Source organism: Pipra filicauda, unplaced genomic scaffold (assembly GCF_003945595.2).
Source record: "Pipra filicauda isolate LSUMZ 115617 unplaced genomic scaffold, ASM394559v2 scaffold72_size3293161_pilon, whole genome shotgun sequence".
NCBI lineage: Eukaryota > Metazoa > Chordata > Aves > Passeriformes > Pipridae > Pipra > Pipra filicauda.
The window spans coordinates 1,016,520-1,032,228 of record NW_024104898.1 but is presented as its reverse complement, the minus strand read 5'-3'; the positions used below and the strand labels follow the sequence as shown (position 1 = coordinate 1,032,228).

General features: G+C 38.8%; 1 protein-coding gene across 1 annotated transcript in view; it reads right to left on the bottom strand.

Moving 5' to 3' along the window:
- Nucleotides 1–15,709, bottom strand: part of LTBP1 (latent transforming growth factor beta binding protein 1) — a 191,718-nt gene that overhangs the window by 132,681 nt on the left and 43,328 nt on the right. Inside the window, exon 4 of the mRNA XM_027735112.2 lies at nucleotides 11,719–11,894. Coding sequence (XP_027590913.1) covers nucleotides 11,719–11,894 — 176 coding nt within the window. The remainder of the gene's footprint in view (nucleotides 1–11,718; nucleotides 11,895–15,709) is intronic.

Here is a 15,709-nt window from a genome sequence, read left to right as displayed (position 1 = left end):
TCAGGGGAGGTTTAGGTTAGATATGAGAGATTTTTCACCCAGAGGGTGGAAGGCATCGGAACAGGCTCCCCAGGAAAGTGGTCACAGTACCAAGTCTGACAAAGTTCAAGAAGCATTTGGATCATACTCACAGGCACATGGTGCGACTCTTAAGGATGGTCCCTTCCAACTCAGCATATTCTGTGATTGTCATCTCCATCCTGTGATTGCAGATCTCCATCCTTTTTGTTTTGCTTTTGATACCACTCACTTGGTCCTCATCTTCCTTTAAATACACTGTTCAAAACCACACTATACTGTAGCTGAAGTCTGATCAGTGTTGGGGAGGGCAGCAGAATTACGTAATACAGCTCTACATAAAATGCTTCTATTAGTATAACTTATTTTTCTCTCCAGCAGTGCACTAATCATACCTCATACTCAGAACCAAGCTACAGGCTCGGCCAAAGGGGCACAGATCTCCCAAATAACCTTCTGATTTGCTGATGCAGGTATCATCCCAGTAAAGCAAGTATGGAACATTTCTTGCATGACCTTAGCAGGACTGAACTCAGCCTTTACTCTGCTCTGAGCATAGGAGTAAAACCTTCTGCATTCAAACCTCACCCATCTAAAAATCAGGTAGAATGTGAGCCTTATTCTTTCTCTAAGTCACAAGCAAAAACAAGTTTGAAAACTACATGGATTCAAAAAGGCAAGGCACAGCTAAGTAATTTGATATTTAGCTTCAATATATAATAAGCCACTCTTCCTGAAGGTAAGCATCTTTGCTCTTTCCAGAAACTTTGTTACCTTACCCTTGCACACCTCACACGGAGTTCTCTTTTCACAACAATTGGGAGAAACTAGACATGTCAACGAAATTAAAAATAAGATGATCCAGCTTTATTTTGTCCAAGATCCAACACCTTCTCTAATGCTCAAAAGTACACCCCACAGTTCTGCATAAAGTGAAGTGTACTTCTGCACACTCATCCAGTCAAACATTTTGAGCAATATGACAGTACAACAAGTTGTATTTAATTTAACATATCTAGATATCTGTAGCAACACATTATTGAAATGTAATTAATTTAGCATTCCTTCCAGTTTTTGTTACTTCTGTAACTCATATTTTTGTTGCATTTGTATAATCTTACAAGTATTTTATCAGCTAATACAGCTTAACCTTTGACATTTGGTCACTTTTCAAATACTCAGTTCCACTGTCTCCATGCAAATCAAAAGGGTTTCCAAAAGAGCAAAACACAATTCAGCTACTTATTATGACAGTAACTGAACAGGGGTGTGCACAGATTTTTTTGTTGCCATTCTTATTGCCACTGTTACACTTCTCTATATACCCATTTCTGATTAGCCACGTCACTACATCTTTGCATCATTTTCTCCGTCTGTCTTGTTTAGATGCTCCTACCACAGTCTTCTCCCTCCAGTCAGAACTGAGCTCCCAGACTTCCTGTTTCTCTTTGCGCTCTTGTTTCTTTGCCCTCTTTTTAATCCCTTCTTGCTTCTTCAGCATGCTTGAGACAGGAAAATAAATCATCCAGAAAATTTGATGCTTCAAGGGTATGGAAGAAGATAACTGAAAAGAGGATATCCGGAAAAGTCTTTTCCTTTCTGATTATCACAGGGATACAATCTCTTCCTTGCTCTCTGTCACAGAATAGAACAGAGAGAATTCTGCTGTCTTCCTTATCACCACCCCCACCACCCTTCAAAACACACTAAAGTACAGCAAAATCTATGGGATATTCTAGGAGAGGCAAGTAACCCATTCTTCCATTCTCTTAATCTCAATTTAAGATAGAGATAAATATAAACAGTGTACTGTTTGAAGTAATTTATTACATCAACACTTGCTTCATTCAAGTAGGTTTCCTTCATTAATTTTGACAAACTCTCCTGTCTACAACACAGGTCTCCTGTGTTTTATGTGGATGGCTGTCACTTAAAAGTAGCAAAAGAGCACATGCAGGCACAAGTGCCAGAATTGTTTAGAAAGACATTCATAATTCTGTTTACATGCCAGCAGAAATCCTTTGCTGATAAATTCTCTCACTGACACAGCCTTTCTAAGAGCAAGTCAGAAGAATTCACAAAAATTACCATCATTTTTGTCCTGTGCAAATACATAACATAAATAAGCATTGATTCAAAATCTGGGATCTTTATCAGCAAGTTTTATGAATCACCTTTTGTCTTCCTTGCCCTTTTTACCACTACAAAGATTCTTTATATGCAATTCTCAGGCAATGAACACCCTATCTTAAACTACAGTCATGCTCCATGTTTAAAGGATTGTTAAGAACTCTAATCAGTAGCTGTTAATGAGAAACATAACTATCATTTCCCTTCGCATAGTTAAAAATGATCCAGAAAAAGGTACCAACCCAAATAAATTAGACACTGCAAAGTGGTTTGATGTCTGATGGAATGGTCTCAGCTCTATTCAACTGAACTTACTGGATGACAATTCTTTTAATCTGTTTTGTATTTATTTGATTTAAAGGTATCCACAAATGGATATTATGCTAAGGAGCTAATTTTAAGCCTCAAGTTATACAACTAATCAGTCCTAGGTCTCTTGCCCAAGGGACAAGAAAAGTTAATTGCATGGAACAAGCAGCCTAACCAGCACACCGAGCAGAATGTGCACAACCCATTAAACAGAAAATGCTGAGGACCTAAGACTGCTTAGTTCAAATCCATTTAGGGCTCAGACATATTTCTTTGAACATCTGGGTGACTGGGTTCCAGACACCACTATGCTATAGCACTGCTTAGGGAGCTTAATCCTGCAGGAGAGTTCAGTTGACTGCCTCTCTAAGGATAGGCAGGCAGTCAAGTGCTTCAGCTGCAGCTTCAGGTATGAATTGCAAAATATTAGAACCCAAATAACTCGTCTTTTTCAGAGTGAAGCACTTATGAAACAGAACTTCAAGCTCTTCAAGAGTCTCATGCTTGAGAGTTCACATCCATGCCTCAAGCTTGGGGCTGGATACAACTCCAGTTGTAAGGAAATCAGCACAGCATTCAGGTGTACAAGCCTTTTTACCCTCCATTCATGTTATTCAGCTTCTTAGGTACCTAAGCATATTTGGACCCAGAAGGCTTTCACTTGAAGGATATGGAAATAAAAGCCAAAAAGCCACATTTAAACACAGACATACATCTAAGGCAGAACGTCATTCTACGCAACCCTCATCTCAGCTGTAATGAAGCAGCAGTGACTTCACAGGCCACTACAAGCAACTTTTTGCTGGAAGCTACTGAAGGTGGTGAACATCTTTACACACAGACTTACAGTCATACAGGAGCTTTATTATTACCAGCTAAATACAATGCCACTGTCCACTTTATCAAAGGGACTCTTTCAAGAAGGTCTGAATTTGGCCTTTATACACTGGGAATGAGAATCATTCCCACTTGATCTCACTCATGTAAAATTATGCATTTTGCCTAAGGTAATTATTTAGGCTTCTTTCACAACAGTAATAGAAATAGTACACGATAGTATTACAAGTCTTAAGTTGGAAGAGCATTATTTCTTGAGAAAATAAATTCTTGAGACAGACAGTTTCCCCCTCCCAACACAAGCAACTCCCTTAAATGACAAAAAGAGTCTAAAGTGCAACAATCAATGTCTATAATTTCTAGGAAGAATAGTGAATAAAAATTAAAGTAATATTACCTTTCTAAGTATATCCATTTAACATTCCATTTCCTGAAAGGAAACAACTGAAAAGCACTAAGGAAGTCAACAAACTGTAAACAGTGATAAAGGACAGGACATCATGGAATTAAGTTATAAATGAACACAGCCACCTCTGCATGCTGAATCACCATTAAAATTCTTCTCTCTCAGCGCTGCATGAAACCAAGATCTTTTTTTCCCTTAATTTTCTGAAGAGGGAAAAAATGACAACAGAAATAAGGATGTCACTGATTTTGAAACCTCAGATTCACTGGGTAGTAAAGGACCTTCTTCTTGCAGTACTTTTTTTGTCAATATTTTTTCATTCCCTATGGCATAGGCAACGGCACTGATGGAGAAGAGTACTTTTACATTTCCTGTGAAGAAAAACAGACTCAGCTACTTACAACAATCAGAATCAGTTCTTGGTATCAAAGACTTGTATCACAGCAACTCTGGAGTTACCCCAGTTAAGGGACTTCTGTGTTTGTGTGGGTTCAATCAGTCTCTATATCCACCTAAATTAACGCTTCTCAAACACGTCATAGAGGTTTTCCCCTATAGAATTTTCTGGAAAGTCTCCCCTTTTTTTCTCTTCTTGAGAAATTTTTGGGTTTGGGGCCAATTCTCTTTCATTGCAGCAGTTGAGATACATTTGTCTCAGTCTGTGTTTTCCCCCAGCTACAGCACACTTTGAACTGATTTTAATTCTGTTTGCCAGATCACCAATCTGGTTTTCCAACATTTTTCCTCATGGTGCTGTATATCAGTCTCTGTCTCCATGTTTTAAAGCATAGAGATAATAATTGATTTTTGGGTGAATGTAGCATTTAAAATAGTTTCTGTAAAAGCACCAGCAGCCTTTGCCTGCCACACAAACATTCAATTGGTGAGCTCAGGGCCATAAAATCTTTTCAGAGTCCAAAGAGAAAAATACAGTATTTTTGGGGGGATGCTGATTTACTGGCCTCCTCAATTGTGAGCCCTTCATGGATACACAAACAATCATGAAGACAGCTTAGAAAGGGTATTGTTAAAATGCTTACAGTTACAGTATATTGAATGAAACAGTTTGTATTTATACAGAGTTATTCTGATTCCAAAGCCTTCAAAGAACTCCATAGTCTTTTATAAATGCTAAATAAATGACATTCATTTGTTAAAGTTATTTTTTCACAATCTGTCACACTATTTTTGAAGCAAAAGCTAAGTAAACGTGCTGCTTGATTTGGTAGAGTTAGCTGCATTAGTGTGAATCTAGTTAAGCCACTTAATTTACATCTTGAGTTGACTCTATTGTTTCCAAGTCCTGCTGGAATCAAAAGTAAACTTTAAATAGCTGTTATGAATTGCCATGCCATTCCATAGCAGGATGGGTAATGCTCTTAAATGGGAGAGAGGAAAAGGGTGCTTCACTGAACTTGTTTGGGTTTTGTTCTCAATAAAACCACAGTGCTGTTTGACTCCGATGCTGACAGCATCAACTTTTTTCCTTAAACTTTTTAGAATGTCCCTGAAAATTCCATCCTGACTCTTGAATAGGAGGAAAGGCTTTGGACACATGTGCAAATGTTTTGCATTTGAGAACACAAACCAAAAGTCCTGGACATTTCTACACCTACTATTTCTAACCCTATTTCCTTGTATTTTTTTATGTACAGCTTTAGTAGCAAGACATGAATGCCAGTTGCCATGAGTGACTGAAGTGAATTTGACTCTGCATTCCCTCCAAATATACTATGTTGTGATTTTTCAGTTATTCCTTCTTGTTAGCCTTCTAACTTTTTACTCACCTTATTCTGCTGGGCTATATCTTGTTCAGAGTAAAGCTTTAACACCCTCCCTCACCTCCAAATTTTCCAAAACTTTGTTAGGAAAGTTACCACTGTTTAACTCTAACATCCATAAATCCATTGATAAGCAGAAGTTACAAGGATCATGATGCAGTGCTCTGGTTAAGACGAGCCAGTGAGAGAATTATTTTGCTGTTTATGCAGAGTGGTTCCACAAACAAATAGCAAAAGGAGGGTGGAAAGAATATCTGACCCAGTGAAGACCAGAGGGAGACTTTCCTCTAAAGTCAACTCTGAACTCGAGTAGAATGTCAAATCATACAGATGCATTTATGGAACAAATGTTCTATCTCTGTGTGCACTTTTTTAAACAGAAAAATATGTATGTGTTTCACAGCTGTTTATCCATACTTCCTGCTGGGGAAACACTATCATCATGAAGCAAGTGTCACTTAATGAAGTCAGAATGGTGCAATTCCACAAAAATAGCTTAAATTCGAATTTCAAAGTGACACCTGTTTTTGCGCAAGTCAACCTATAAAGTCATCGTTGAAACCAGCTTGTGTAAATTATGAATGAGCTTAAAGAAGAGCTTCTCTAAGTTATCAGTTCATTATGCTTCCAGTAGTAGGAAAGCCACTGTTATGCCAAACTCCTAACAGGGTATTCTGCACATCACAACTGTAAGTGCTGGGACATTTTCTTCCACATTAATCTTATTTCATGTAAATAAACACATGTGAAATTATGTCGTAAAATATGAGGTAATATAACGTATCCACAGTCAGAAGAGTTACATGACCTTCATACTGTTTCAGCTTCATCTTTACACAGGAATTCAAGTGTTGCCCACGGAATCACATGCAGATCCTAGAAGTCCAATAACCATACAGGTATACTAGTCCAACCTCTAGTTGGACCACACAACTATGTCACAGTAGGGTGCTGCAAGCCTATCTAACCTGTACTACTTAAATTCAAGACATATTTTCACTGACTACCTAAAATGGAGGCAAGTCTTCTTAATGCATTTTATAAGAAATTTTGGTGAAGACCAAAAAAACTCCACCTACTTAAAAGAAGGGAAAAAAGTCTGCCACAGTATTTAATTTTATAAACTTAACACACAACTTCAATTGCAAAATTCACATACTTGTCATATTGTCTTCCTGAACAGAGAGATTAGTCTCATTTACCTTCTTATCCTCCCTTCTTCCTTGGTATAACTTTGTTATATAAACACATGCTTTATTTACTTCACATGATAACATTCCAGTTTGGGAAAGCATTTTATAGCTACTCTTGAGTTTTTCTTCTGTTTTTAGTATATTCTGTGGTCACCTCAGGCACTAATTAATATATTTTCTTGACATGCCTCTAAGACAGAGAAGTGGTGGCATCATCATTGTACTGATGGGGAACTGTAGCCTGGTGTACAAAGTTGTCCTACATATGTAGGCAACTGATTTCAGAAGCAGAAATTTCACTTTTTTCGGCTTGATGGGAAAAATGCACAATGCCACTAAAAACTAGCCCTCAACCATCTCTGGCTGGAAAATGAAGCCCGTATTTCAGTGCATTTTCTGAAGAATCATTTAGCACCAGAAGTGGATAGAGTAAAAATGAGACCTTCCTAGCCTCTTACTGCTGTAATGAATGATTCTCACAAAAACTATGTTAAAAGGAATTCCAGAAAGAGTATGTTAAGTTTAGAATTTGTTTATTTTCTTATACTTATACATTTTAGACCAATAGAAACAGCACAGAATTCTTTCACTAATTTTCTTCAGCATTGCCTTTATAAAGTTAGGGAGAAAAGCACTGATATTTAGAGGATCCATGCTCAGCTAACTAGAGATTACTATTTAATAGTGCCATTAAGAGAGTAGTTGGAAATGTCTGAGGTAGACATCTTCCTCCTGTTTTATAGGCTACTAGGTTGCAAATAGAATTTTACAGTTGAAATTTCTGTGCTGCTGCCATTGTTACTGTTACAGAATTTTTAGCTTCGAGGTTCTAAATATTTAGGCAGATTATAGGTCCAGTGTGATAGTATGTAGTTTTAAGCAAGTAATGCATCTCTTGAGAATTACTCGGTTCATGGTGAGCTTATAAAAGACATATATTGGCTTATAAGACTTATATTTGGCTGGCCTCACCTACATATTAAGGTATTCTTGATATTTACATTACAAATGTTGAGATACACATGATGGATGGATGGATCAGTTTTTATTTGCTGATCATATCAATTCCACTACAAGCTTATTTTTATCACTATATATTCAGTCTTCCTGCTGGCACAAAACCACGTTTATAGTTTCTCTGCAGCTGTCAGCCTATTCAATATGAGCAATTTTTATTTGTTTGAGAAGGCTCTGAACTTCCAAAGCCTTATCCTTAAGTATTTGCTAATTCAACACAAAGATATTTGATGATTAATTTGCAGTAACTTAAATATAACAGCGTAATGATTAAATAGAATCGGATCAATGCTTTAGAGTGTAATATCTTTAACAGATTACTTAGAAGTATGCAAGCAGAATAGCATTTCAGGTCTAAAAACAAGCACTTTAAAATTATACACCACCACACTTATGGGTAATGATTTTTCTCTCCTTCTATACTGAATGTAGTATGAGCCCTTTGAAAAACATAATATACGGCCATGTAAATTAAACTGCATTACAATACAAGGCATAAGGAGATAAAATTAATTATGGCATAGAACTGTGACCCTTCTGAAAATTTGAATGAGTCAGTGAACTCAAAACAATGTTTAAGATTTTTAACATTATTTTCAAGGTGGGTCTTTGTTTTGTTTTTACAGAACAAGACTTCTTAAAAATCACTATGAACAATTTTAACAGCCTCACCTATTAGGCACAACGAATCAGAATTTCAAATTTAGCAGTAAGAAATTAAAAGTTTTATGTAAGCTTTATGATTCCTTACGCTAGCTAGTCTTTAGAGATGGTTTGTATTCCACAGGACAAAAGTTCAAAATGCTTGATAGTAGAAATGGCTACTGGTAGGTAACTTGATTTCACATCCCAGGGTAACTTTAAATCCTATTATTGTAACCCAAATGGCTTACTGAATTTTCAAGCTCTGTAGATGTGATATATAACTTTACAGTAAAATTCAGCTTAAAAGCCAAAAAAGAACAGAATATTTGTTGTCTTTAATAAAACTACTATACTGCATGTTCTGAACATTATCAGAGAAGGAAACTGCTCATAAATACATCAGAGTAAACATTATGGGAGGAACCTTAAGTTAATTTTTATTGAAAAATGTTTCAAGTAACTAATCTTCAACATTTTTTACCCAAAAGCTGATCTTACAACACTACTGTGGAGCATTCAAACATGACTGACTTTCTATGAATGAGGAGATGCTCAGAAGCACCTACTCAGGCTTGGCAGTTTTCCTCCCAGTCTGCTAGTACCCCACATCTCATTTGCCTCTGCCAGGACAGACCTGTTGGTAAAGGTAACTCAAGACTGACTCTTTTTCCAGTTTCAAGACTATCTATTTCATGTCACCGGATTGAAATAATCTAAAGAAGTCAAAAAAAAAAATCACAAATACCAATTGCAGGTACACTCAGAAAAAAAAATTTATTCTATGGCATACATCTTTCACAGATGCCAATCTCTGTCACAGTTTTAATACTTTAAAGTAAAATGCATAGAAATGTTCAGGAAAAAAATAACAATGACTTGCTTTGCACTCCATGTTAGTTGATAACTATGAACTCTTGGGCAATACCACCAAATATTATCTGGTTACTATTTTTTCTCTTCTCTGAAAAAAAATTATTTAATAATAGCATAAAAAAAATTGTGAAGCATTCAGTACAAACTTTTTGGCTTTCGCTTTTTTAGTACAATTATTACATTTTCCCCCTCTTCCTTTTCATGTATTTCCACATTGTCATTACCAATTCCATTGCTCAATGAAATAAGAGGCTCTGCCATTAAACAAGATTATACAGTTACGAGCAGTGACAAAACACCATGAGATCATCAGCCACTCGTAAATTAACTAGACAATGTCAGCTGTGACATGAGTATGAACTAATTCACGGAGCTCATCTCTGTTCAAGACAGGACTAGGAACTGCATATTGGTGGTTATCACAGAACACCTGACATGAAATTTCACATCCCAAGCTTACCTCACTGAATTAATTCAAACATCCCTAACATTAAAATACTGACATTTGAAGTTGACATTCACTTCTAGCAAAACAAGTAATCTTCTATTCTTAGAGTTCATTCCAGCACTCCAGAAACCAGAAGCCATCCTAAATAGATATAGCTGGCCAAGTTCTAGGTCTCCTGATCAGGCTAGGAATATACAATCTTAAACCCTAATAACACAGCTCAAAGTGCCCTCTGGACTATTAGATATCCAAACTGCTTCATCAGAAGTTGGCATCACTGACTCGCACCTCACAGACGTAGAAGTGGAGGCAAAACAGGTAATATGACCTTTTTAGGCTGCTGAAGAGCCCAGTATCAGAAATTTCAACACTATCTAAATAGCCTTACACCTAGCCCTGCATTTTACCTCTAAGTCGACACTTAAGTCATGGCTGATTTTATCAGGCCGTAAAATCTGTTTTAACTACCTGTTCTCTGGCTGTTTTAGGAGTCATAAGCTTTTCAATAAGGGTAGAATGTTTTTCTAAAGCATTGCTCACTGAGGGGTTTCTTAGAATTTAACAAAAAATAGTCTTTTTCTTTAGCTCCTGGTTTTCCTTCTCCTAGTCATGTCCCTCAGAATACTGTAATTAACAGTGGGGCTCAAGTAAGCCAGAAAAAGGTGGAAGCACTGGCTCTTTTGTCGAACAGCTGGATGGAGTTATCTCCTTATGCTACTACAGAGAAAAAAAAAACCTCACAGAAACTATTAATTTAGTGGCAGCCTGGTACTTGCAATTAACACTGAGTGTATCTAAGGTAGACTAAATCAAACAGCCTGAAAAATGGGGGCAAAAGGGAAGAATTTTTTGGCCAGAATCCAACCAGGAACAGTCACTTCAAATACTGGAGTACTATACAACCTGGAATTTGTAAACTCTGAGTAGCAAGAGTCAGAAGTGAGGAACACAATTCAATCCCAGTGGCCACTAATATTTTTTTAAGGAAAATTGCTGCTAATTGGAAGAAAAGCAATATCGTCTTAACTGCAAAAGGGACTACTAGTTCACATTGACAGTGTGATTAAATATCTTTCTGATGCTTCTGAAAAAGGGAGGTAGTGCTTTGCAAGAAGCATACTTCACCATTCTGAAAATGTTAATTGAAAGACCTCCAGCTGCCCACTGTTCTTCTCATTAGAGCCAATATTCTCATTTACCATCTATGAACTTACACTTGAGAAAAAGGAAGCAGGGAGTTGTATTTCAGTATAAATGGACAGAGCATAAAGATGTGCAATACATAAATGTAAAGATACACAAAAGAAATTCTATTTAAAGATTTAGAAGTAAAGGCTCTTCCCTAAAACCTCAGCAGACCATAATTCTCTGTGCTACAGCAGAGGAAATCTGTCAGGAGACTGCAAGTACCTTAAGGTCTCAATGTTAATCAGTCCACTATTTAACTGCAGGAACTTTTCTTCAAATCAAGCCAGCAGACGCTCTGTAATACCTAACCCATAATTCATCAAGCTCTTCATCTTCTAAGCCAAAAATTGTCCTCAAGCTCCCCACACAATGGGGCATGAGCCAAGGCCACAAGCTGGGCACCTAGACAATCCTTTTTTAATAAATATGAAGCAGAAACTCTCATGCAGCCTCCATACTGTGCAGAAGTTCATAAACACATAATAAATTAAATATAGAGAAAAATAGTCACCAATGAGACCACAATCCTGGACTCCAGCTTTCCAAAAAGGGTATCCATCATACTGACAGTGAATACACTCATAGTTATGCCTATTCTAGCAAAGTGTTCACAAAGCACCTTTTATCTGAAGGAAAAACTATCAACTAGAAATAGCATGATGAAATTCCAGCTGTGAATCCAGGAAATCTGTTTTGCTTCTCCACAAAATGCAGAATGTTGGAGCATTTGCTAATCTAAGAATTCTCATGTATAATTATTTTAACCTTTCTCTGTCTTGAAGTGTTAGCGCAGAAAATTTCAAGATCTTAAAAACTGGGTTGAGGGCTTTGTGGGAGGAAAGAAGGAAGTATGCTTTCTGTAGCTGTACTCACATCGAAAAGATGACGCAGGTTGATCCTGGCCCAGTCTCAGTGGTAATGAGCCCTCGGTGGACTGTTCTCCTGCAATCACTTTTTTTACTGGATAATATTTGGGTTTAATCACATATTCCTGTGTTTGGCCATGATGAAGATTCATCATCAGTGTCTGAGACGAAAGGGGTATCATCCTGTTTTGGAAAAAGATAGAAAAGACAGAATTATGTAAGAATTAATAAATTAGACATAGAAACTACTGGTAAAAAAACTGAGGACAAATTCATCTGTACTCCAAGTTCTCAAAATACAGTTTGTGAAAGTTACCAGCTTCCAAGTAAGCACCTGATTTTCTATACACTTTGCATTCATCATTTTGTCAGCTCAACAAACACCTAACAAATAAAGACAACAGGTATTATATCACTTCCTTTTTTTACATGGCAAGAGAAATATCATGGACAGCTCAGCAAAAATGAAGGCAGAGGATAAAGCCCTGCTCAAAAACATGAGTTGCAGCTCAACTTCATTAACACACAGAGCAGCAGTGCATTCAAACCTTTCTCAATTTCTTACAACTGTCAATTCACCCAGGTATATTAAGTAGAACCTAAACCCAGCTGACTTTCTCCCTCTGTTCCCAGAAACCCTGAGCACCACTCCTCTTCCCCTTCTTCAGCCTGTGTCCCACGTCATCACATCTGTTTCCCAGTCACATTACTTTCCCCATCCACTTTCTTTGCCTGCACTATTGAACATCTCTGACAAATGTCCCATAACCACACAGCTTCCCTTAATGGCAAAACTATTTCTCCTTCCTGTTAAACAAGATGATTCCTTTGAGCTCACAGATTCCCTCGCTGCCAATCCCAGTTCCTTACGCATATTGTTAGATTCCTATGACCTCAGCTTCTCACTGCACAAGGCCTTGCCAACTTCCAGTAACAATTCCCTTCTCTCCCTATCAAAACCCCCATGGTTATTTAGCCACCCTTAGCAGTAGGAATCACTTCTTCACTAACAAACCAGCCTTCACTCTTCCACAGTGCTACCCAGTAATAAATAAGGCAGCAGACTGGGTAGCTCTTAGCACATGCAATGTGCTACTTTGGGCCCTGGACAGTGCAGAATCCCACTGCCTAGCAAGTAATAGCACACTTTCAAGTAGCAAACCTATTAACAGCATGCCTTTGAGAAGTCATAGCTAGTGTAGATCAGATTGTAAAGACACACGTTACTCAAAGAGTAGTATCAATTACTAACCTAGTAAGAGTGGTTATTAGGACTACATCGTCCTTTGCTCAAAAGAAGGCACAAAGAGTGGAATGGTGTAAGCCTCCCTCACTTTATTCTCTGAGGGTCTGTAATTAGTTTGGTCTCCAAAAACGGAAAAATGGGAAAGCTATGGGATTTGTAACAACCATCCCTCAGATCCACAGTTCTGCAGGGTAAACAACTGTCCTCTGAGAGTAACTCATGAGCCCTATATCACACAGGACAGCTGAGTAGCACTTCCCCACAGCAGTGAGACTGCTGAGTTTCAGCTAAGAAGTTAGATGACTACTGCATTGTTTTCCAACATGTGGAGCCTGAGCCAGCCCTTATCTCCAAAGCAATGCCTAGTTCCTTGGTCATGTTATTCAAGATGCTTAGTAACTGCTGTAGCAAATGGATTTGTGGTTAGAAAAAACAATGGGGTTTTGTCCTACAAAAGATGTTCTTATTAACTTGGATCAGTTTGAGAAAAAAAGTATTCATTGACAGTGACATTCTATGACTCCTAAGTAGAACAGAAACACAACTGCTCAGACTGTCTCCAAGTCAGTTTTTTTTTTTAATACAGTACTTACACAGCCTCATTACATTCAGTAAAACTTCTTTCCCCAGACTAAGAAAGAGTACTGTCCTTTCTATGTTGTCTTGAGGTTTCCTACCAACAGATCGGAGAGGCTTAAGGGACCTTGGAGGTCAGGCTCAGAATTCAAAACAGTCTGCTAAGAAGTATCACCAGGAAGCCCTCAGTCTGAGATAAAGCTGAAATTGCTGCCTTCAGTACTGCTTACCAATGAATTTAATTTCTTTAAAGAGTCAATGCAATCATTCCAACACAACCTGTTTTATCTAACAGACATCATCTGATGCCTCGGTTGAAGGACATCCATTTCTGTTCTTGGATGTGCATGTCTATGCTGAATGTATAAGCAGGCCTTGACAACAGAGTTCAAAATACTAGACAAAGATGCTGCCATTTAAATGGATGAATGTTTTTTGTTAAGGCTATAACATGTTGTAAAGCATTAGAGAGTCCTAGAATGGTTGGAAGGAACCACTGGTGGGGTCAATTGGTCCAACCTCACTACTCAAGCAGGGCCTTCCAATCATTCCTGATTAGCAGTCACCTAATAATCTTTGTCTCCCTTCACTGGACCTGCTCCAGGAGCTTTGAGTCTTTTTGTACTGAGGAGCTCAGAACTGGATACAGTACCCCAGATGGGGCTTCGCTAGAGCTGAAAAGAGGTCCAGGATCACCTCTCTCAATCTGCTTGCAATGCCTTTCCTAATGCACTCCATGATACCATTGGCCTTCTTGTCCCTAAGGGCACACTGCTGGCTCAGAGACAGCTTGTGGTCCATCAGGACCCCCAGATCCTTCTCCACAGAGCTGCTTTCCAGCAGGTCAGCCCCCAGCCTGTACTGGTGCAGGGGGTTTTATTCTTCCCCAGATACAGGACCCTGATTTGCCTTAGTTGAACTTCAGACAGTTGTTCTCTGCCCATCCCTCCAACCTGCCAGGATCCTTCTGCACAGCACTCCAGGGTACTGGCCACTCCTCCCAGTTTCATGTTGCCAGTGAATTTGCTGAAGAGGCATCTACCCCTTCATTCAAGTCACCGATGTGAACAATACTGGACCCAGTATCAATCCTTGTTGGACACCACTAGTGACAGGCCACTAGTGACAACCAAACCCTGTGCCACTGACAATGACCCTCTGGGATCTGCCATTCAGCCAGTTCTCAATCCACCTCACTGTCCACTCAATCCAGTCCACACTTCCCAAGTTTGCCTATGAGGATGCTGTGAGAGACAGTGTCAAAAGCCTTGCTGAAGTCCAGGTAGACAATATTCACTCCTCTCCCCTCATCCATTCAGGAAGCTTTGTGATTGTAGAAGACAATTGAGTTGGTCAAGCATGATTTACCTTTAGTGAATCCATGCCAACTACTCCTGATCACCTTCTTGTCTTCCATATGCTTAAAGAATGAGGCACTTATTTACCTTTCCAGAGATTAGGGTGAGTTTGACTAGCCAGTTGTTCCCTGGGTGCTCCTTTTTTGCCCTTTTTGAAGACTGGGGTGACATTTGTTCTCCTCTAGTCCTCAGGCACCTCTCCTGACTGCCATGACCTTACAAAGTTGATCATGAGTGGCCTAGCTATGGTGTCTGCCATCTCCCTCACCACTCCTGTAGATGCATCCCATCACGGCTCACAGACTTGCAGATATTAAGTTTGCCTAGGTGATCTCTAACCCAATCCTCCCTGACCAAGCAAAAGTCTTCTTTCCACCATCCCCTTTCCCTGGTCTCCTGGGTCAGAGATTGCTGAGGGCTGGTCTTCTTAGTGAAGACTGATGGACAGAAGGTGTTCGGTAACTCTGCGTTCTCTGCATCCTCTCTCTCTCACCAGAGTCCCTGCTCCATTCAGTAACAGGCCCACATTTTCCTTAGTTTTCCTTTTGTTATTGATGCATTTGAAGAAAGCTTTCTTGCTGTACTTGATATCCTTGGTCAGATTTTTAATTCCAGATGGGTCTTGGCCTTCCTTGTTGCATTTCTGCATACTCTGACATCTCTGTATTTGTTATAAGTGGTCTGTCCCTGCTTCCTGTGAATCTCCTGCTTGTCCCTGAATATTGATAGGAGCTCCTTGTTCATCCACACAGGTCTCTTGCCCCCTTTGCTCAATTTCTTGCTCATCAGGATGCACCAGTTTTGAGCCTGGAGCAAGT